General features: G+C 37.9%; 1 protein-coding gene across 6 annotated transcripts in view; it reads right to left on the bottom strand.

Moving 5' to 3' along the window:
* The window catches only part of gria3b (glutamate receptor, ionotropic, AMPA 3b), a 140767-nt gene that overhangs the window by 4039 nt on the left and 111370 nt on the right, over nt 1-25358 (bottom strand). For 3 of the 6 annotated variants that reach the window (XR_009425246.1, XM_059522165.1, XM_059522164.1), the window contains exons 12-14: nt 22710-22908; nt 4108-4355; nt 3198-3312 (exon numbers count right to left, since the gene is read on the bottom strand). Coding sequence is in view for 3 of the 6 variants with exons in the window: in XM_059522165.1 (XP_059378148.1) it covers nt 3198-3312; nt 4108-4355; nt 22710-22908 (562 nt within the window). In the remaining 3 variants the exon portion in view is untranslated. Of the gene's footprint in view, nt 1-3197; nt 3895-4107; nt 4356-22709; nt 22909-25358 lie in introns of all 6 variants that reach the window. The other 3 variants (XR_009425244.1, XR_009425245.1, XM_059522163.1) reach the window with 2 other exon arrangements.

Genomic DNA, 25358 nt, shown 5'->3' with positions numbered 1-25358 from the left:
AGGAGCTAGTTGCTTTTGACCAACTTAGGACCATCTTAAACCAGCAGCCTTACTTCAAAACATACCTATCCAGCATATGCGTTTTTTTTTGTTTTTTTTTCAACAGGGGGCATAATTGCTCAGCCTCTTGCACAACTGATTTTTGGTTCACAGTAAAAAGTTGTAAATGATGATTGCACTATGTTTTACAGGAAGACACTATTTTAGTTTGTCTACTTTAAAAGTACACATTTAATTCAGTTTGTTGACTGCCATTATCTTGTAATCGTGTGTAACATTTTCTAGCAATTTATGTCTCAAAATAAATCACTACGCGATTTTTCCAGTGTTTCTCAGCATTTTTCCATAATATGCATTCAGTTCATGTTAAATGAAATAGTCCCACTTTTTCCTTGTAAAATATCATATTTTAACTGCAAGTCACATATGTTGCGATTATCATTTCATGTTGACTTTTTTTTTCTTGCTAGAGAATGGCACTTTTTTGTAAACCTCTAAAACTTAATTCTGTTTTGGTTTTACTATAATCGAAAGCCATGCCATCACTCGTCTAGACATAATTAGTCTTCTCGTAGCTGCTGCTGATTTAGCTTTGTGATCCTAAAATTTATTTTAGCTTGGGGAGAGACATTAGAGACATTGATTAACAATGTAATTATCCTCGGAGCGTTTGTAGCGACTGGAGTGGGACACCTATCAGCTGCGAGGATGGCAGCAGGCTGCCAAGGGCCGAGAGGAGAACGGGTTGTGTGACTCATGATGTCTGTTTGTCACAGGTGGCTTAATGTGGATTTCTCTCTTGTTTTTCTCTCTTTTTGTTGTGTTTTCCCACAGCTGGCTGTGCGGCTGGGTCCAGACGTGCCACTGCAGTCTCGCTGCATTAGATCATTAGAGCTAGCCCATCCACTGCGTGTCGACTAATGGGTGCTTCAAATCACTGCAAACTGCAAAAACAAAGAGCTAGAACAAAGAAAGGTGATTATGAAAGCTCACATAACCTTTCACCTTCATCCACAGGCAGGGGGCACAATGCTTTTGTTTGTACTGAAAACCTGCTTTCTAACAACTAGTACAGACATTATTAGAGAGGCCTCATTTTCAGGAAATAGGAAACTATGAAACCAAAACTGGTTCATTAGTGCACTGTATTGTAAATAATAATAAAAAGTAATCTTTGATCAAAATATAATGACTTGCTCCTCCTCAGAAACAGTTTTTGCATTTGATTGATGTCACCTAGGCAATACTAGCTATGTGAGCACTTTTATGCCTTTTTCCAACCCAGGCTCATTGTAAAATTGTGCACGTTGTGCAGCACTTTCATAGTGAAATGTCCCGAGAAACGTTCAGGTTTATCCAAAACAGTCAAGCGTGAGTCTGGCAACGCTTTGGTTGATGTACGTATCAGAAGCGAAACATCGGCTGAATGGCGCTAAAAGGTTAGAGTTCTAATGTGTTTTCAACTAATGAACCACCTACACTGAACCTGAACCTAAACCTTACCAATAGTCTGATACTGTATTAGTTTATAAATCATGCAATCTTTTAATGTCATACATTAATATTGTGCATTAAAAAAAAATCCGCCATAATCATAATAGTTTTATTGCTACTAATATTAATTTCAGCTGGAAACTGCTTTAATTTGTAAGTATAGGTACATTTTTTGAGGCATGTTACTTCAGTAAACCTAGGTTAAACCTACTCTTAGTATGCAACAGTCAGTGCAGTTACCTTGCATCCTTGTATTCTTATTGAACAAATAAACAATAATCATCACAAAATGTCATCCAGAAATGTCACATTATGGAATTACATTGGGTTGCGAAAGCCATTTCAAGTTGACTTTAAATCAAATCAAAAATCTTCCCCAAAAATGAGATAAAAAAATATATATATATTCCAGCGCTACCAAAGTCGAGTATATTTTTAAGTGGTGAAAAAGCTAGCATTTACAATCCTTGAGGTTATGCAAATGTACACTGAAGTATTATGGTGGAGCTCAAGAAATTTCAGTTAAATTGAAAGGCTTTTAGTGGTTTCATAAATCCTTTTCACATGTCGAGAAAACTGATGCTCTATATTACATTTATTATACAAACTACATCCGTGCACTACTTCGTCAAACTCTGAAGGTCCTGAAAATGAGGCTTTTAATGTTGTCTAAAGTCTGGGACACACAAGAAAAAGCACCGTTAGCCCTCATCATGTGTGTCCCCATTTTTACCATTATTCTCAAAACAAACAACAAGAACAGTTCCATATAAAAGTGATCTTGCCCTTCTGAATGCTGTGAATTGAACTGGAAAGTCTAAGGGTAGCACATCAGTTAATCTTCACCTCCACATGAGTACAAAATAAGGGCTGGACTGGGTCCAACACGTCCCACGTATGCCTTGCTGTGTGGGTTAACATCGGCCTCGTGGAGGGAGGACAAATAGCCAGGATCGAATGAAGTGATGGATTTCGTGTGGAGATGAGAATGCTCATGTATGTGTGCTATTCTTAGCCTCTCAAGCCTCAGATCCCACTGTTTGTGTCAGTGTTTTACCAGTTCTGATCTACATGGTGTATTAGTCCTGTCAGACATTAAAAGTTCTTGAATGTTACAATGATTTGTCCTGACATAGTTCTCCTAAGAAGTGTACAACTAAAACATTGCTCTAATTTCCGATTAATTTAAGGCGGACTTTACACTTTTCCCTTTTCTTAACTTGTTATAAATGGTAAAAACTATAAGAAGACTAGGTTACTGTTCGTAGACAGCTGCCTGGCAGAAGCAAAGCGAGAAGGCAATCTCGAGTCCCTCTTTACTGTCTGCCAGGCCATTCCTAAAACACAAACAGTTCACCAGTCTTCAGCGCTAATATTGCTAATTACACAGCTCCAGCTGCTAACCAAACAGCATCGCTAACATCTGTGAGTGAACACTACACTAAAGTGAAGAGTGTAAAAAAAACACAAAAAAAAAAACCCCGGACTTCTCCTCAGTAGGACAAAATCATACTGGTGATTTTCTCTCCTCCGTTAGCCAAGTCAGGGTTCTGTTTTAGCTCTCAGATAATGTGGGATCACTGAAAGGATGCTTGTTTTTTTGTTTTTGTTTGTTGGTTGTTTGGTTTGACTAGGTTCAGGGATAACAGGCTTGCCGATTACTCTGTACTATGGTACCCGATTTCGGTGACATTGAGGCTGACCTTGGAGTCACCTCCCCCGCTGCCGCACTCTCCCTTGTCGTACCACCATTTGTTTTTCAATTTGTCCAACAGGCCTTGCTCATTCAGTTTTAAAACTGCCAGGTTAACAGCATTTCTTGAAACAATAAAACATAACTTGTAAGAAAATGCACAGGTCTGTGAGCAATCTACTGCATTAGCATAGTAGTAGTAATGGTAACGTTACTAAATACGGTGAGCTACTACTACTGAGAGTCAATTATAGCAGTAATCAGAATGGTTGAGAGAGCACAATTTGGTTAAGAATTTGACGAATATGAAGGTAAGAGACGCTCAGAGCAAAGAAAGTGTTAAATATTCAAGGTGGCATGGAGGGTTACGCTGTTTCAAACTGAAGTGTGCGGGATGGGGACATTGTCATTGAGAAGAAAAGTAACAACAACAAACATCATGCAATTAACATTCGTCACAAGTGACAGCGCAGCTTTTACAGACTAAATTGAAAAACCGTTGAACTGTTAAATTAAAAGTGACAACACGACAGTCAGGAAGGACAGCCACACGAGACAGCGAGAGAAAGATCGAAGGACAAAAAGACAGCAGAGAGACGGGAAGGGACGCACACACACACACACACACACACACACACACAAATGAGAAATGATTGCTAAAATTAGCCACTGATAAGTCTTGAAATAAAAAATAACTGGTTGAAAAACTGGAAAAGAAGACAAACATTTAAAGAAGAGAGAATTGATCAGAAGCATCATTGTGAATCAAATAACATTCATAATGCATTATACCTTTACCTCTTTGTCATAATAGGGGGATTGGGGGAGGGAGGGAGGGAGGAGGAAATGACAACACAGGACATCAGGGTAGGTGGAATACTATAACAACATGGAGAATATTGTTATATTATTCCACCCACCTTAATGCTGAGCCTTTGGGGGTCGCCACACCATAGCCCTTAGAGTCCAGATTGCCGCCCACTTTCATGGTGTCGCAGGGCTTCCTCTGCTCAATGTATTCGTTCATGGTGGATTCGAGAAGAAAGGCGAATTTGCCCTTCGACTTTCGTACCCGTGCCACCCCGTCGGGCGTGGTCTTGGCGAAGACGGAGGGCTCAGCCGATTTCATGTACGACCACATTTTTTCATACACTGCTATTTTGGAACGCTGTGCAAAGGAGACAAGAAAAACAGACATACGGTCGTATATCACTATCCAAGAAGTGCACAAAGATTGCATTTACTCGTCATGTCTTACATAACTTAATAATTGATAATAAGCAAAAAAATTATACAGAATTACAGAGATTGTGCATTTAGTTCACAATAAGATGACACTGACTAGTAGATTAGTTTTACCACCGTTGGGAAAAGGTACTTTTAAAAGTATGCATTACAATACTGCGTTATTCCATAAAAAATTTAATAAATGATAATTATTATTTAGTTTTTTAGTTACTTTTGGATTACTTTTTTTACACCAGGACTGGGATTGATTATATATATACCTCTTTCAGCACTGGACAGGAAAGATGAATGAACAAAGTAGCTTATTTGAAAAACTAACTCAGATATTATATTGTAAATTTAAAAGTAATGCGTTACTTTGCTTGCCTAAAAAAATAATCTGATTACATAGCTCATATTACTTTTAATGTGTTACCCCCAAAACTATCGATCAAATTCAGCTTTTTATGTCTGTCAACAACAGGAAGAAGTTTAGTAGATCCACAAACTGTGACCCAGTGTTTGTACTTGTTATTAGTGGTGTATTCTAAACAAACAAACAAAAAAATTCATTTTGCAATTGTGTGAATGTAAAAGAAGTGATTGCTTTGCATTCTCAATGTATGCCGTCCTCCCTCCTTGACTGAATATTGTCTACCTTTCCAGCCTCTGGTGTTTCTAGTAAAATTAGCATATTTTTCAAGCTGTTAATGTAATGTTAAACCTATGAAAATGGCTTGATAATAGCTTAAAAATGACTGGTGTAGCAATGACTGTCTTTTGGCACTGCCTCACCTGTCAAAGTTTATTGAGTGGGTATTTGACTATAGTTTACTATAATGATAACAGGTGGGTATTAATATGCTACACACAGCTTCAGATCGTGATGAAGTTCAGAGAGCTTTTTGTCCAGAAAATGATAAGATCACTCATACACCTTCTTTGGAAAATATTTTAAGCAGATCAGCACCACTGACATATAGAATTATCTAGGCTAATGTTAGCATTTAGCACAAGAAAAAAAAAATAATTATGTATATATATATATATATATATATAAAGGTGCATCTCAGTAAATTAGAATGCCGTGGAAAAGTTCATTTCAGTAATTCAACTCAAATTGTGAAACTCATGTATTAAATAAATTCAATGCACAAGAACAAAACCCACCAATTCACGATCTCAACAAATTAGAATATGATGACATGCCAATCAGCTAATCAACTCAAAACACCTGCAAAGGTTTTCTGAGCCTTCAAAATGGTCTCTCAGTTTGGTTCACTAGGCTACACAATCATGGGGAAGACTGCTGATCTGACAGTTGTCCAGAAGACAATCATTGACACCCTTCACAAGGAGAGTAAGCCACAAACATTCATTGGCAAAAAAATCACAGAGCTGTTCACAGAGTGCTGTATCCAAGCATGTTAACAGGAAGTTGAGTGGAAGGAAAAAATGTGGGAGAAAAAGATGCACAACCAACGGAGAGAACCAAAGCCTTATGAGGACTGTAAAGCATAATTGATTCAAGAATTTGAATGAACTTCACAAGGAATGGACTGAGGTTGGGGTCAAGACATACAGATGTGTCAAGAAATTTGGCTACAGTTGTCGTATTCCTTTAGTTAAGCCACTCCTGAACCACAGACAACGTCAGAGGCGTCTTACCTGGGCTAAGGAGAAGAAGAACTGGACTGTTGCCATTGGTCCAAAGTCCTCTTTTCAGATGATAGCTAGTTTTGTATTTCATTTGGAAACCATGGTCCTAGAGTCTGGAGGAAGGGTGGAGAAGCTCATAGCCCAAGTTGCTTGAAGTCCAGTGTTAAGTTTCCACAGTCTGTGATGATTTGGGGTACAATGTCATCTGCTGGTGTTGGTCCATTGTGTTTTTTGAAAACCAAAGTCACTGCACCCATTTACCAAGAAATGCTTCCTACTTCTGACCAGCTTTTTGAAGATGCTGATTACATTTTCCAGCAGGATTTGGCACCTGCCCACACTGCCAAACGCACCAAAAGTTGGTTAAATGACCATGGTGTTGGTGTGCTTTACTGGTCAGCAAACTTACCAGACCTGAACCCCAGAGAGAATCTATGGGCTATTGTCAAGAGGAAGATGAGAAACAAGAGACCAGAAAATGGCCACTGTCAATGAAACCTGGGCTTCCAGACCACTTCAGCAGTGCCTGAGGTGGTCTGATCACAAACTGATCACCTCCATGCCACGCCGAATTGAGGCAGTAATTAAAGCAAAAGGAGCCCCTACCAAGTATTGAGTACATGTACAGTAAATGAACATACTTTTCAGATGGCCAACTAAAATGTTTATTTATTTTATTTTATTTTTTTTGATCTTATTATTTTTTCTAATTTGTTGAGATAGTAAATTGGTGGGTTTTTGTTAAATGTGAGCCAAAATCATTACAATTAAAAGAACCAAAACTACTTCAGTCTGTGTACACTGAAATTATTTAATACACGAGTTTCATAATTTGAGTTGAATCACTGAAACTTTTTCACGACATTATAATTTATTGAGATGCACCTGTATGTGTGTACGTAAATATATATATATACAGTACAGACCAAAAGTTCGGACACACCTTCTCATTCAAAGAGTTTTCTTTATTTTAATGACTATGAAAATTGTAGATTCACACTGAAGGCATCAAAACTATGAATTAACACATGTGGAATTATATATGGAATTATATACATAACAAAAAAGTGTGAAACAACTGAAAATATGTCATATTGCAGATTCTTCAAAGTAGCCACCTTTTGCTTTGATTACTGCTTTGCACACTCTTGGCATTCTCTTGATGAGCTTCAAGAGGTAGTCACCTGAAATGGTCTTCCAACAGTCTTGAAGGAGTTCCCCGAGAGATGCTTAGCACTTGTTGGCCCTTTTGCCTTCTGTCTGCGGTCCAGCTCACCCCTAAACCATCTCGATTGGGTTCAGGTCCGGTGACTGTGGAGGCCAGGTCATCTGGCGCAGCACCCCATCACTCTCCTTCTTGGTCAAATAGCCCTTGATGCCTTCAGTGAAACTCTTTGAATGAGAAGGTGCGTCCAAAGTTTTGGTCTGTACTATATATATATATATATATATATATATATTGCAAACCACTTGAAGGAACCAAGTGTCTTCCTGAAGCAGCCAGAAACATATGTTGCTTTATATTTGATTTATATTAACTTTAACACTCTCAAACCATCACTGATGATGCTCACTTACTAGTCCACTCTTTTCCTGAATCTAACTCTTAGTTTTATTTGAAGAGAACATAACACAGTTTCTGCCAGTCTCATGTTAATCTTGAGTACATACTGAGTTACTACTATTGCCTCTTCATATCTCTGAAGAGTTTTTAGTTTTATCAGATTTATTAACGATAGATGATGCAGCTTTACAGTCAAGCTCCTGGAGGCCTGCAGTGGGCGGAGCTAAAGACTCATGAGCATTCAAAGCTTGTGTGTAACGATTGTCTGCAAGCTATGGCATCGGCATTAATAAAACAGGTTTATTGACTTAAACTTTGTTTCACTTGTTTATAAAACATTTGTCACTAAAATGCCGGGAAAAAAACAAATGCGCTTGCACAACTCTTGATGCTGCCCCGGAGAAACAAACTGCATCCACTTTTCCCTGAGTGCTGGGTTCTTTTGGAAGCATAAAATAATATTAGACCTCCCCTTTAAATAAATAGTTTAAGTTGGAGCTAAAAACCTTGTGGGCAGCACTCCAATATTTTATAATTCCGTTCCCCCCTCTCCATCCTGTGCTTCCCTGTCTGATTAAGCTGTCCTATCCAATTATGAAGTATATAACTTCAAAAAGTATTTTAATAGCATTTATACAGAGGTATCTGTTTTTAAAGTAGTAGATTTTCAAAAAGGCCAAATAGTCAATACTAAAACTGCAAAATTATTCAATGCATCAAGGGGAACATAAATAATGACAACATATGCCAACATAGACAACTGCATCAGCAAAAAAGTCGCAGCGGTTTCCTTCCAGAACTCCAAGAGGAACAGATGGACACTTTATAGGATTGTTGCTAAATGACACAATAATAGAGCTTTAAAAATCACCAAAGAACCAAAGAAGTTTATGGCAGGGCTGTTATTCAGAAAGCACTTGTGTTCAGTGCCAAGACATGAGGAAAAACACATCTGGTGGACGGAGAATTAAACCTGGCAGCTGAAAGAAAATTGTCCAGTGGCATTACTTACATCTGGGCTGGTTTATGTTTGAATGAAGTCAAAAGGATGATGGGGTGGTGTTGGCGCAGTGGATAAGACACATGCCTTCGGCGTGAGAAACCCGGGTTCGAATCCACTGTGCAACACCAATGTGTCCCTGAGCAAGACACTTAACCCCTAGTTGCTCCAGAGGTGTGTGACCTCTGACATATATAGCAATTGTAAGTCGCTTTGGATAAAAGCATCAGCTAAATGAATAAATGTAAAAGGATGCTTTAAGCCTGCTGTATCTGTTGGTAACTGTCAAATGTGATTGCTGAGGTGTGATATTACGGGCTGTTTTATCATGGGAGTCATTATATCAAATGATTGTTGTGTGCGATAATATACCAGCTGAAGAATATGCGGCTGTTTTTATTGCGGCTGTATATATTGCATGTTTATTCCCTCATGATATTCCCATATTCCACGAAACACACATCTAGACTATATAATAATTCTCCATCGTTAGGAATAATCACTGAAATCTTATGGGCGTGTTCTAGAGCTAAAGTAGAAACCTTTTTCTTTGGAAAAAATGCAATGTACACCAGAACCAGAATAAATATCATATATTAACTTGTGTAACAGGCTGATGAATGCATTCAGCACTTCACTTTGCAGAAAAGGGTTGAAAGGATCCAAATGATGACAAATCTAGGGTGTTGTGTATTTAGTGTATTTATCTAAGAAAGTTCTGGTAATAAAAGGTAACTACATGGGGTAGGGTTAGGTTTAGGGGAAGGGTCAGGGTTAGTACCTAGTTACATAGTTACATAGTTATTGTACATAGTTACATAGCTACATAGTTATTGTAATTACTATAATAAGTACATAGTATGTACACGAGGAACAGGACTGTAAAATAAAGTGCTACAGACATTTTAGCTACCTTTCATGCTGTTTATTCCATATAACATATCCTTCATTTTGCTAATATAATGCACAAGTTAAATTCAATAAGGTCACAGCCGGTAACTCCAATGGCATTAAAATATACTGGGGTTTTGTCATTACAAGTGCTGTTAACTGTGAATCAAGATGACAACTAAACACAAAGCTCACAGCGTCCACATTACTGTTTCTATTAATAACGGATACATTGCCTTCTGTAATTAAAATGCTATCGAGTGAAACTGCATGATTAGCAGTTTTACTGCAGCAAGGTCGATAAACAACTCCATTACCATTAACATACATAGGAAAGTGTTATATATGGTGCTACTGACTGAGAATAGCTAACAACTCAATATCTTGATCCAGATCCGTTCAATAATAACACATTTTATTATTAACAATATATATTGCATGAGTAGTATATCAAGAGGTCATTTGTGAATCCTTTCTGAAGACTGTACTTCACTTATTGCAAGTCAAGTCAAATATGTTAAAAAGATGATTTTCTGAAAAGTGTTTTCACGTTAATGCAAGACAAAAATATTGCTGTATCCCAACTGGCATATCATCTGTCCTAAAAGTATTCAAGATAATAATTTGTGCCCCTTAAATCATAGTACATTAAAAATTATGTCCCAAAATTGTCTTCCTGCTCAGAAGCATATACTGTTCCCATGGGTGTTACCTAAGCTGAATATAGTAACTTTTTCGGTGACATGTTTTTAACATTTACCAGAGTAATACCATTGTATTCTCTGATGTCCCTTGAGTACACTTCTGCATACTTTTTAAAAGGGTACTTGTTATGAAAAAAAAATTCTTTATGCTTTTATGTATGAACTGAATATAAAGTTTTCTTAATTGCATGTTATTCACAATTAAATGAAAATATATTGCAGTTTTATATCATTTATATTGAATGAAATTAGTTTAACTGAAGAGCACTTTTATGACCCACTTAAGTACATCTTTATATGTAATTTCATAATTACTTTTGCTGCCTTTGAAATTTTGGTTAAAGTGTACTGCCAAGTGTACTGAAAAGCATTTCAAAACAAAGCTTTTAAAGACAAATCACACATATATTTGTAATAACACAAATTAATAACGCATATTTTAAATATTTGAATATAAATAACATATTTTCAAACATATTTTCTTTAAATGTAGTATTGAATAACACACTACAGTTCGATTTAAAATCAAATACTTTAGTATACAAATCAACAGATCAGTCATGAAAAGCATAAAAAGTCATGCAAGTGTCATTTAATTTTCATAAATATTTGTTTGAAGTACAAGTATGCATTCGACATGATTGAGTACATTGAAGGGGCATACCAAGGCTAATAAATATAGTGATCACTCAGTGATGGTTCATTGTACATCTGAGTATCTTCTTATTAGCAGTTTTGTACCATGATAAAATGCCTCACAGGATATATGGTTGCATCATGTTATGTGGTCAAACCTTCTACCTCAACTATAATGGGAAGTGTTACACCTTCCTTCGAGACGAGACAGTCCTACAATACTAAATTGGTTTAAAATAGAGCTGTTGCTCTGAAACTGTCTTCATTCTACTTCAATATGTCACTTCAACTACGGAAGACGTGCGAATAACAACAGAGATAGAGGAGCAGAGACAGGTCGACTGCTCCTGACCGACTGCGAGAGTGACGTGGAGTCGAAAGCTCAGCCATTCTCTCCTCCCTTCAGTTTTGTCAAGCGTTTCCAGAGCCCACATTGTTCCGAGCTGGAGGTCATATCATTCAGCCTGCAAAAATGAAAGTGTCACTGCACTGCAGACGTGCAGTCTGGCATATAAACTTCACATTAGAGTCACCTCCAATGGAAAAGAAAGTGTTTACTGCTGCTCTTGCTCCACGGGGCCATGAGAGGTTGAGGAGCAAAGCTTCTGAAGACTGTTAGCTCACGTTTGGGAAGACAGGTAGTTTTCAGAGAGCAGAATTAAACAGCATGACGACACAAGCTGCTGCGCTGTCTGGGGACAAATCTGCTGCTAAAGTCTGTTGTCACACATGCCACTGATGTGAGAAAACGCTCAACAGTTTGAAGATCTTTTTACATTTGAGAATCTTAAAAAACCACAAATGCTTTGCGGCTCTGTAAGGTTCTTGAGTTGGTTATGCTGAAATTTAATGCTTCTTTATATCCAGTGGGTTCAGTGCGATTTGGTCAACTGGTTCACTAACAAGAACCAGTTCAAAAATAATGATTTGTTCGGGGACTAGAGCATCACTCTTACCCGAGGCTCTGAATTACAGGTAATAATGTTGTAAATAATCTTCATTTTCTTACACAGACCAGTCGTGCTACTTCATAAGATCTCAATATATCTTCTGGAGCCACGGGTATTCATTTTGTGTTGCTTGATATGCTTTTTTTTATTTCTCAAAAGAAAAAAAAATCAAATGAAATCCCCAAAGAGCACTTTTTTCAGTTTCAGCTGAAAATCTTCTTCACTGATCTAGTGAAGAATCTAGAGCGTCTTGGGTGCCCTGAGGAAGAGTAAATTAACAGCAAGTGATAATTTTCGGGTGAACTGTCCCTTTAATTAGATATTATGGACAACATGTATTTAACCTTTTCAGCTATAAAAGAAACTTGAAGAAAATAGATTTAGAGTTGGGAATCATTACAAACAGTCCTCCCCTGGCTCTAATACAGCTCTTTGATCTGTGCATTAATCGATATACAGTAGCTGTATGTCCTGAGTAATGCTTTCATCAAACCCGTCTCTCAGCCTCTCCTCATATCTCTGTCCTCGCCACAGAGCTTATTATGGTGCTGTTCACATCCACCTCATATCAGACGCACCATCTCACTCTCCACTAGAGCTTTATTCCGAAATAATTTGCTTTCCAGGTGGAACATATTTCTCCTCTCCTGCCCGTTGCTTTTCTGCAGTAGCCTATACTGCTTGAGTTGTTACTCGCCGGGAAGCTTTACTCAGTGTACAGCACTTCCAAAAAGTATGTGTGAATGTCATTGCATTAGTTAATCAAAAAGCATCTGCTAGGAGTTATTTTATTCATTAACTCACAACTGTCAGGCATTTCAGCCTGTGTTTCCCTAGAGTTTTTGCCTGAAGGTCCTGAAAGTCCAGTGCGTGAGGTGCTTTTAATTTCAAGGCCAGGGATACTGTTTTGTATAATGTATAAGGTTTAGTGACCCTTTCCCATAATTCCTCAGCTGTGAAAGTGTTTTCATGCTTTGGGGAATCATGCCGGATGCAGCTTGCGGAGTTACGCATGATATATAGGTTTTGATTAGAAATAATATATGTGCTGTGAAACTTCCTGAGCATTTCCTGCACATTCAACATTCATTTAGCATTCAGATGTTGTAACGCATATAAAAGTTTAAAATGCAACTGCATTAAAAACCGTGCACTGGACTGGACAGACCACACAGAAAAGTCAGGTTACAGACTGTTTTATTATATTTTTTATGTGTCCAGCGGGTAGCTAGAACAGTTTTAAACTTCCACCAGCAAACGCATGAACAAATCTGAACAAGCCAGCTCTGACCGGACTCAAACTCACTAAAGTTAACATTTACCTAACTCTTTACATATGAGCTAATTAAACAACAATAATGCATTATTTAAAAGTAGTCAATGAAAATCTCACTAACTGTTTGCTAATTAAGTGCTTTTTCACTGTATGCTTATTATAAAGTTTTTTTTTCTCTCAACAGTAATGCCATGGTGCCAAAAATGTCTCGGCAGTATCATTGTACTTTGTCAGTGTGCCCTTGGGAAATCAATAATCTAAATTCCTAAATTAATAGGGTGTGACAAAAAAATAATTTCTTTCGCACAGTTTGTTTAACAGATGAAACCAGATTGTAAAACTACTGTAGTCAACAAAAGCTGAAGTTGTGAGCATACGAGCGCCTGCAGTGCATCAAGTGAATGGGAAAGAGAGAGAGAGAGAGAGAAAGAGAGAGAGAGAGAGAGAGAGAGAGAGAGAGTCGGCTGCTGTTCTTTACGTGAGAAACAGATAAACAGATGTGAGCACCTTGAGAAGATATTGATCAAGGATTACATGTTATCCACCTTCACATAACACCGCCTGCGCTCTTTCAATAAAACTGCTTGTGTTTCAGAGGAGAATAAATATATATCAATGTCAGACGAATCATTGCCATTGTCAGTAGGACAAACTAAACCTCACTGTTTGAGATTTGAACAAACCCTCCTTTGCTCTAAGACCTGTCAGTTAAGAATACAAATCCAACACAAATCCAAGACGGCGCCGCACATGGCTGCTTCAGTGCTTGGCTCTCCAGTGTTTGTACTGTTTTTGTTCGTTTTTCCTGTTTTTTGTTTAACAAACACGATCAGTTTCACCAGGGATGAACTGCTGAACATTCGGCAGAACACACCACATGATATTTTTCCGGATTTCTATTATACAGACGTTTTACTGAACATTGTTATCGGAGGAGCAGCGGCGCTGATCAAACGCTTCAGGACGCGCAGACGGGGAAAGTGAGCGGGAGCGCTCGTCAGACTCAGGAAGCGCGGATTTCGAACGCCGTTGCCTAGCATCCATCTCGCAAATCTCCGCTCTCTACCCAACAAAACGGACGAACTCCTTCTGCTCTCTCGGACAAATAAGGATTTCTCTCACTCTGCTGCTCTGTGTTTCACGGAAACCTGGCTGAATGACGCCATACCGGACAGCGCACTCCATCTGCCGGACTTTCAGCTGTTTAGAGCGGATCGCGACGCAGAATCTACGGGGAAATCGCGCGGCGGCGGGACATGCTTTTACATCAATGAACGGTGGTGTACAGATGTAACTGTGTTAAAGAAGATGTGCTGTCCTGATCTAGAAATGCAGTTTGTCAACTGCAAGCCGTTCTATTCACCGCGGGAGTTTCACTCGTTCATTCTGGTTAGTGTTTACATTCCACCTCAAGCACATGTGAGCTCAGCTTTACAGAAACTCGCTGATCAGATCACAGACACAGAACAACAACACCCGGACTCTGTTTTAATCATTCTTGGGGACTTTAATAAAGCCAATCTCTCCCGTGAACTGCCAAAATACAGACAGCATGTTACCTGTCCCACCAGAGACAGTAATATACTGGATCACTGTTACACCACAATAAAGGATGCATATCACTCTGTTCCACGAGCAGCTTTGGGACGTTCTGATCACTGTCTGGTTCATCTTATACCGACCTACAAGCAGAAACTTAAATCTGCTAAACCTGTAGTAAAGACTGTGAAGAGATGGACCAGCGAAACAGAGCAGGATTTACAATCTTGCTTTGACATCACAGAAGCTGCTACCACCGATCTGGACGAACTCACAGAGACTGTAACATCCTATATTAGTTTCTGTGAGGATATATGCATTCCTACCAGGACTTATTTAACATTCAACAATGATAAGCCATGGTTTACAGTAAAACTCAGACACCTTCGTCAGGCCAAAGAGGATGCCTACAGAAATGGGGACAGGGTCTTGTACAATCAGGCCAGGAATACACTGAACAAAGAGATTAGAGCGGCTAAAAAGACCTATGCTAAAAAGTTGGAAGACCAGTTTACTTCCAACGACTCTACTTCAGTTTGGAGAGGACTGAGAGCCATCACAAACCACAAGACACCATCCCCTTGCACTGAGGCTAATCAACGACTTGCTAACGACCTGAATGAGTTTTATTGTAGATTTGAAACCCCCAACACCCACTCTGACCATCTCCCTACACAACCATTAACACCTCCTGCAATCCCCCTCACCATACCTCCTGCTCTTCAAATCTATGAAGATGATGTGCGCCAGGTCTTCAAGAAAAACAAAAGAAGAAAAGCACCAGGCCCAGATGGCGTTACACCAGCCTGTCTGAAAATCTGTGCTGACCAGCTGGCCCCCATCTTTTCACAGATCTTCAACAGATCTCTGGAGTTGTGTGAAGTGCCTTCCTGCTTCAAACGCTCCACCATAATCCCCATTCCAAAGAAACCCAAGATAACAGGACTTAACGACTACAGACCTGTGGCTCTAACGTCTGTCGTCATGAAGTCGTTTGAAAAACTGGTTCTGGCTTATCTGAAGGACATCACTGGACCCTTACTGGACCCCCTGCAGTTTGCGTACCGAGCAAACAGGTCCGTGGATGATGCAATCAACATGGCATTGCACTTCATCCTGCAACATCTGGACAAAACAGGGACTTATGTGAGGATCCTGTTTGTGGACTTTAGTTCGGCTTTCAACACCATCATCCCAACAACCCTCCAGACCAAACTGACCCAGCTCTCTGTTCCTAGCTCTATCTGTCAGTGGATCACCAGCTTTCTGACAGATAGGCAACAGTTAGTGAGACTGGGGAAATTCATGTCAAACAGCTGCTCCACCAACAGTGGTGCCCCTCAGGGATGTGTTCTCTCCCCTCTGCTCTTCTCCCTGTACACCAACGACTGCACCTCTAAAGACCCCTCTGTCAAGCTCCTGAAGTTTGCAGACGACACTACAGTCATCGGCCTCATCCAGGACGGTGACGAGTCTGCTTACAGACAGGAGGTTGAGCAGCTGGCTGTCTGGTGCACTCTCAACAACCTGGAGCTGAACACGCTCAAAACAGTGGAGATGACTGTGGACTTTAGGAGAAACCCCCCTGCACTTTCCCCACTCACCATCATGAACAGCACTGTGGCTGCAGTGGAGTCATTCAGATTCCTGGGAACCACCATCTCTCAGGACCTGAAGTGGGACAATCACATTGGCTCCATTGTGAAAAAAGCCCAACAAAGGTTGTACTTCCTTCGCCAGCTGAGGAAGTTTAACCTGCCACAGGAGCTGCTGAAACAGTTCTACTCAGCCGTCATTGAGTCAGTCCTGTGTACTTCAATTACTGTCTGGTTTGGTTCAGCTACAAAATCAGATATCAGAAGTCTACAGAGAACTGTTCGGACTGCTGAAAGGATTATTGGTGCTCCCCTGCCCACCCTCCAAGAACTGTACACATCCAGAGTGAGGAAAAGGACTCAGAAAATCACTCTGGATCCCTCACATCCAAGTCACCCCATCTTTGAACTTTTGCCATCTGGCCGGCGCCTCAGAGCCGCAAATACAAGAACAGCAAGGCACAAGAATAGTTTCTTCCCCCAGGCAATCTACCTCATGAACAGTTAAATGTTTCCCACTTAAACTTATGCTTATGCAAAAATGTGCAATATCCTTATATTTATTTGTTACCCCTCCATCCTAGAACATTCCTGCATCTCACTCAATCCTATTCCATTATCATTTATAGCACAATTGTTTATACACTTATTTATTTGCCAATTTGTAATTCTCCCGTAATTTTTTTTTTCTTTTTTTCTGTGTGTTGTTGTGTGTCTGTTTACTGGAAGCTTATGTCACTAAAACAAATTCCTTGTATGCGCAAGCATACTTGGCAATAAAGCTCTTTCTGATTCTGATTCTGAATAGCATTTTAACAGCATCACCCGGCTGACTGAACAGTGCAGGAATAACCTGAGCCAACTCTCTCAATCATCACATATTCCTCAGGGCCAGAGGTACAGTGATAGTTTTAAATAATAAAAAAAGCTTTCATGCACCATATCTCCTTTTTAATAAATGCAATATTTCATCTCTTCAAGGAGACAGCTCTCCGTTAAATCTGACTGGTATGTCCTTTTGCCATAAGATAAAGCTGTATAAATCCATTAAAGGTAACAAACACTTCATTTAAAAAAATAAAATAAATCTAATGTACTAGGAGAGATAAGTACATCACATTATTTTTTATATAAACATATAAAATTATACACATTATCACAGCTTATTTATTTATTTAATTATTATTTTGAATTTATAAGAAATTATGGTAACACTATCATAAGGACTAATTTTCACTATTAACTAAGTATTATTTTGTCTCAATAAACTCATTTGCTGCATATTAATATTTAGTAAGGTAGTCATTAGGTTTAGGTATTGGGTCGGGTTAAGGGATCAAAAATATGGTCATGCAGAATAAGTTAATAAGCAACTAGTTAAAGGGGTCATATGATGCGATTTCAGTTTTTCCTTTCTGTTTGGAGTGTTACAAGCTCTTGATGCATGAAGAAGATCTGTAAAGTTGCAAAGACTAAAGTCTGAAATCCAAAGAGATATTCTTTATAAAAGTTAAGACTCGTCCTAAAACAGCTCATTCAAACACACCCCCACGTCTACGTCACTGTGTGGGAAGATTTGCATAACGCTGCCAAAGAAACAAGGCGTAACTTTTATTCTTGCTATTGCTGCTGCTGCCATGTTGTGGAGACGCTGTGTGTTTCATTGTGAAAGCGAAAAGACTTTGTTTGTCCTTTCAGAAGATAACACAACTAGAAATCAGTGGTTAGTTGCATTTACAACACTGTTCCAGAACAGATGTGTGCAGCATATTTTACGGAGGACTGTTTCCTGAACCTGGGAAGGCTGTGAACTAAGGCTGTTTCTATAAAGTGAGGCAGTTCCAACTATGCAAGGACAGTCTGGTGGCGATTCTGACTCACAGTCTATAAGTACGTTTCAACCCAGTCTCATGGCAAATACGTACCTCTGGGTACGTTTCTGCAACACTGGTTTTTACGCACCTTACTGAACGTTTCACAGCAGTTTCAAAGAGAAATTTCCACTGATTGGCGCTAAAAGAATGGTTTCAATACATGAACCCTGGCACGTTTTTATTACGTTTATCTAGGTACGTATTGCTGTGTTTTTATTATGTTGCTTCTGGTACGTATTGCGACAGTTCAGAATTCAAATATCCGGGGACTGTCGCTAAATGTTAATGTTTTATCATGTTGGATATTTGTCATACACCAAACTCAACCCTAAACCTACCCGATAGTGTTAACAAATGCAAAACGGATGTAAAATGCATTTGTTGATGCAACCGTGCCATTTCAGCTTCCTTACATGTAGATTTGAACCACTTTATCGAACCGTGGTTACACAAGATTCGAACCTGGAGCTCCTCGCCTCCAAAGTCCGTTTCTGTACTCAATGATTTACCAAACAAACCTACCGCCTCTGAAAACCCACAGATATGAAGCTGGATATGTGTGATGCTAATGTTCAAAAGCATCAGTTTTCAGATCTCCCAGCATATTAATATTGTTTTTATGTCATCCATCACATGATATTCTTCAAGTAATTGTGCGAAAATTACGCTTTATTAATCGAAACTCTGTAAATTTGTGTGAAAAGGAATAAAAGGCGTCAGCGTTTTACTGCCTCTATTTCTTTTGGAAACTGCAGTGATATGTACTTATTGGTACGTATTGGTACGAAAACATGCCCTCAGGTACGTATTTGCCATGAGACCAGGTAGGTACAGTACGTTTTCATATGTAAAGAAGTTGCCACTGATGATTCAAACGTGAGTTTTGAGCAGTGTAGAGTAGTGCTTTTTGTTTGTCATTTCTCCGATCACAAATGCAGACATGGTTTTATGTTTACGCGGCATGATATGCAACGCAATGTGTAAAAACACATTATAAGTCATTATAATCAGCAATATTGTCCCCACTGGATGCAACAAATGCCTCATTTATAATGGGTTTTATTGGTTTTGTCTCACTGACATGGCATCAAAGTATGGTGTAACATTTCCGTCACACACGCTTGAGGTATTCAGCCAATCACAACACAATGGATAGCTGGCCAATCAGTGTATACCTTGTGTTTTCAGAATGATGAGCTTTGTAAAAATCAATGCGTTTCAGAGAGGTGGGGCATAGAGGAGCAATAATAATGTACATTATGTGGAAAATGTTGAACCTTAAATCACAAACACACCGCATTACACCAAATACACAAAATAATGTTATTTTTATCAATGTCATATGATCAGTTTACAGTGAGATTTGGTCCTTAAAACAGTGTTACCAAAATAATGTGTACATGTAGATCATATCATGGCAATTCTAACTCCACAAACAATAAAATATATTGTCTGAATGATGCATTGCATTAATAGATTTTACAATGCTAGGATTTATAATGTATTTCAGGACGTTGCTTAATATTGTCACAATGTGTAGCTGGTTCTGAGTGCAGAGTTGAGAGCCCCAAACACAAAAAGGAATTATAGACTTTGGAACAACTTTGGAACATTTATTTGTAAATGTTGAGTAAACCAAGAAAACAAATTAAATATAAATAATAAACTTGGGGGTTGTGTCAAAGGTGATGACATATGTCTCACTCCAAATGTTGAGGATGATTTGAAACATCCAGCTGTTCTCCGCCGTATGGCTCTAATTAAACTGCAATGTGTTTCCTGAAAACAGATCTAAAATAGAGCTTGTATCTCCATTAATCAGGATTCCCCCCTCCCCCATCAAACCTCTGTGCTTTTAATTAAAATTCCCCTGGAATAGCAGTTCACACATGTCATTGGAAATCTGAAAGCTGTAGAGTGAAACTAGGACACTCATTATATAGAATATTTGAGATCCCCAAACCTTTGGTTGTCGACTTGCAAACATTTAATGTCATCAAATACATGCCGGAGTGCAAACCTCCAACTGACAGGACAGTAAACACACCTCCTAATGGATGTGTGTGTAGAGCATGCAGTTATTAAGTTTTAAAGAAACATGCAGATAGCTAATTTCAGCCCTAATTGCAATGTCTCAATGTTCTCATGGATGTGTTGCCTAATTTATTCTAAATATATTTCAAGTGTACTATTCGACCCTCTGGGCTGCTTTTCATTACTCACAATTTGCAGGCCCAGGTAAAGCAACTAATTACGGGTTTTGAAATGACCTCTGTGGCTATATGCAGGATTTGATTAGGCTATAGAGATGCCTGTCTGCCTTTGCCTCCCTTCGCTCTGACAGCTCAGGCTAACTCGAGGTTGTTCACAGCACATACAACAATCATCTCCATTGACTTAATGACTGCTTCATCAAAGAGGGCTGTATAGTGCAGACCTGACTGACTGTTTCAGCTAAAAGAGAGGAATTTCCCTAACAAGCATGTGTGGGAATGGAGCGATTGCAGCTCTTGGCAGAGCTGATATTTCTTTTTGTTTGTTCTCCAACAACAAGCCCCAAATGGTCTCCCTGCTGTAATGAATTTCCATGCTGAGCCAGATTTAACTGGTGAAGGCAGTTGGCTAGAAAAGTACTGCAACTATACTAGTAGAGAAACCTGGAATCACCAAGGCACCAGCATTGAAAATGCAGCATGGATTAATGTCAATTAATCAGATAACAAGTGGCATAGTTCTTTTGTTTTATCATTTAGTAGTTATCAAGGTGATTTTACAAACCAGGCTCACTGGGAAAAAGTGCCTGTGGTGATGATGATATTACGTTGCTTCTTGCACGTTTTGTGACATAGTAAACGTCCAACGAATGGTGCTAAATTGCTTTTTTCGTTTTATCCAAAATGGATGAATGTGTATTTGACAATTTTTTATTCTGCTGCTTGCTGTACATATCACAACAGTTTGGAATTAAAGTGTCTTGTGAGTGGCACTAAAATGTAAAACTGATTTGAAGATAATGTAGCTCCTACACTAAACCCAACCCTAAAGTAATTGATAGTGTTAACTAAAGCAAGAGTGAGAAAGCCATGCCACATTAATTGGATTCCACAACTCTTCAAGCTCTTTAATTGTGATTGGGTTTCACAGGATTTATTATCACAAGTGCAACACTGTACCAGGTGCGCTTCAGAGCAAGTCTACTTGCTGCAGAAATGCCATATGTTTGTAATTGATTATGTGATGCTAAAGTCCAGATGTATTAGTTTACAAATTGTGCACTATGGTAAAATTATAGGACATTACACAGTATTATGCAAGGAACCACACAAAAATAAGTCTTTATCAATCTGCTCCTTATACCATAATTTTTGTGAAAAGCTATACAAGCTGTTATACTGCCTCTAGTGCTGAGTTCAGGTTCTCTATTGCTGGCTATTCAAAAGTTAATCTCGTTTGCAATTACCATATAAACTTCAAATGTTTTAATCACTAATAATACACTAAGTAAATAGAGAGTTTTAAGTGCTCTTAAAAGTGTGAAAATGGTTGTCTGTTGCCATTGAGGGGTCACAGACAGCCAGGCAGCTGTACTGAGATAAAAAGCAGTGTTGATCTGTAGCACTGCTACAATCATATTGCTTTTTAATAGTAATTAATTTGCAAAATACCACTGGCCAACACTACAATTTTCTGGCAAAAAACTTAAGGCACTTAAGTTAAGAACATTTTCTGTTTGCTGTTTAGGATCACAAACAGTGATGTCCATTTTGTGAATGAATTTACCTGATTCATTTATTCATTTATCCCTTGCAATGAATAGAACGGGTTATCAAAAGTCTGAATAAGTTTGTGTGAATCATTTAGACAGCTCAGTGTGAATCATTTAGACAGCTCACCCTGATTTATTTTAAGTGGTTTCTCTCAGCATAAAAAAGTAACAAGATCCTAATGAGTGTTGGATGAAGTAGATACTGACCCACAAACATGCATGTTCAACTTGTTAATGACTCTTCAATTGAACTCTTGAACTTGTGAATCATATACTTGTGAAAGAACATAAAGTCCCCATTTTCTTTTTTCTTATCATTATTATGAATGTTAGTCTTAAAGTAACCTAGTATGCACCAAAAACAATGACAAGATTCCATTTATAAGATAAATGCACTCAAAATGCAAGCCTATCTATGATTTTGATGACATCATACTGTACTTAAGCTTAGCATTAGGTTTTCTGTCCAATCAAATGCCATCTAGTATCGGAGTTGTCCTGCCCCTTACACTATAAAAGATACTGAAGTTGTGACTGAAACTTGTGTGAAACTTGGTAACTTGTTTGCATATTTCCAATGTTCTGTATGGTGAATCTAGTGGATAGAGAGTGATTTTGATGAATAATAATTAGATGAAAGAGAGGTTTGACAAAGTCTAAAGCACATAAAAAAACAATAGCACTGTGGGAACCTTTCTTCTCATGTCTGTTTCTTCAACAGCCACAAGCCTAACTAAAAGATGGATTCTGATTATTATGACACATTTTAATCCTGCTGATTTCAACTCAGTGGAAGATCAATGCAGAAGCATATAACACCCTCAAGCGGTAGGAGACTCACCCTAAAGAACTCTTTGGTTGATCCTGAGTCCAAGGTTCCGTATGCGATCTCTGTTTGTTTGGCTAGATCTTCAGCGCTCTCTATGGGAGAGACCATCCTCTCTACTGTGAGGAAAGCAGCCAGGTTAGCCGTGTAGGACGAGATTATGATGAGGGTGAAGAACCACCAGACGCCTCCCACTATTCTGCCCGATAAGGACCTGATGCACAAACACACAACTTTCAGGCTTGAATATGAGGTTAACACAAAAACAGATATGGTCACACTATAGTTTGGGGATCAATTATCACTATTAACTATTAACTATGACTTTTTCTCAAACTCTTAATTTGCTGCTTATTAATAGTTAGTAAGGTAGTTGATAAATTTAGGTATGGGTTAGGATTGAGGGATCTAAAATGTGAACATGCAGAATAATATTAAGATGTGCTCTACAAGCACTAAAAAACAGCCAATATGCTAGTAATATGCATGTTTCTAAACAACTAGTTGGAAGTCAATGTCCACTGTCAACTGTCTGGTTATCAGCATTCTTTAAAATATCTTCTTTTGTGTAAAACAAAAGAAAGACCCTCATGCAGGTTTCAAACAAAATTAGATGAGTAAATGACAGAATTGTATTTTATTTTTTTGGGGGGGGTGAGCTATCCCTTTAATGTCAATAAGTTCACATCTCAACAAGTTTACACCTCGGTTAAACCTAAAAAGAACAATAGATTAAGAAATAAGTTGCATATCAGTTTAAATATTTGTTAAATGTGGTTATCAGGAAGCGATTGCAATGTCAAAGTGATATTCTCGTTCTTTGTACTGTGCCATAGTAGATGTTTTTTTGTTCGCTAACTTTATTTAAATACATGCCTTGAATCCTGAGTTTCTATTTAGCCACATAGAAAAGCCGTTTTCACAAACACAAAATCGTCACCTTGGAATTATAAGGTTCCATCTGACATTTTTGCCAAATACACATTCTTATTTGATAATTTGTTTACATTGTTTACACACACACACACACATATATATATATATATATATATACACACACTATTGAATTCTTGAAATGTCATGGAAAGCATTAAATTGACCTTTTTCATACATGTAAACACCAATTTTTTGTTTTAAAACATATAAGCAAGCTGTTTGTGTTTCTTGACAATTATTGCTTCAATTAATGTTTTGCAAGATAGAAACTTATAATTCCAAGTGAAAAATTATTTTTTAGAATTTGCATTTGACCTGTTCCAAAAATCCCCTTTTACAAGTTTGAGAGGATTTTGATATTGTACATTTAGAATACATTTAGGGTCTCTGTCGTTTTCATGTATAAAAAATAATTGTTCCCCCTTTTTATTTTTGATATTATGGAATGCAAATCTTTGAAGTTCAATATCTCAAAACCGGTCAGAATGCAGATATAATCTTATTATTCCAAGGTGGCAATATATTCACACATATATACAGAGTTTGTGTCTCCTTGAGTCTCAAAGCTCAGTTTACTGTTGCCTAGACAATATATTAGCATAATCAAAAAACATATGGGATCAGTGATTGTATTATTTCCTCTGAAGTGTTCTTGCCTTGGGCTGAATGTAAGATGGTTTGTCCTTTTGAAGACTATGTGTTCTCTCAACCATGTGGGTTTGTGAAATGCATATACAAAGTTCAAATAACAAGTAGAAAACCTTATGGACTTATCTAATGGAATTATTGAATTTTAGATAAACATGATTTTTAATAATATTGTAGAGGCAATTGAAATCTATTCTGCAGTGATACAGTCATGTAAAATGTAATATCTAATCAATAGTGTTCCACATAACTATGGTATAGACTAGGCCAAATGCTAGTTTATAAGCTACAGGCATGATTGGTGGATGAGGAGATACCCCCTGTCTATGTAAAGCGCTTTGAGTGCCTAGAAAAGCGCTATATAAATGTAATGAATTATTATTATTATTATGATTGGATTGATAGAATAAATATATAATAAACAAACAAATAAATAAATAGTTATTAATTAAATTAAAATATATCTGTCTGTGTTCTGCATGTGTATTCAGTGCAATGGTAAAGCATATTGAAATATTTGTGCAGTTTTAGAACTACGTCTGATAGTTTAGGTGTAATTGCATAAATAAGGAATAAAAAAAAAAAAATCTAAATGTATATCAGTCATATCTGGGTTTGCATTGTTCATTCATTTTCAATATGGCCTTAAGACTAGATTGAAAATCTGGTCTTTTCTTTCCCCTTAATCACAACTAACTGAATGAAATATTGATAAATGCTTTTATTTTATTGCATTAGTATTTATTTTATTTAAATATTATTATTATTTTTTTTTTAAAGCAAGTACGGGGAATACAAGGGACTCTACAAAATGATCTATGACAGCGAGCCGCACACTAGAGTTATTAATTAATCAACTTCCTGCTGTTAAATGGAAGAACAATGTGAATAATCATACATCTCTGTCATGGATGCCTACAAAGCGCTGCAGCAGGACTTCTCAAACAATAAATGAATCAGGTAAATGAGAAATTCATCAAAAGAGCCAAATGAGAATATTTTGCTCAGCTAATCCTTTACAAAAGAACAAATTAAAACTAGAGCTGTGTCGGCATTATCTTTTTTAAATGTGAAATGCTT

The sequence above is a fragment of the Carassius carassius genome, chromosome 33 (genome assembly GCF_963082965.1).
Source record: "Carassius carassius chromosome 33, fCarCar2.1, whole genome shotgun sequence".
Classification (NCBI taxonomy): Eukaryota; Metazoa; Chordata; class Actinopteri; order Cypriniformes; family Cyprinidae; genus Carassius; species Carassius carassius.
Note: the sequence above shows the minus strand (reverse complement) of the source record. Positions and strands in the feature narration are given on the sequence as shown.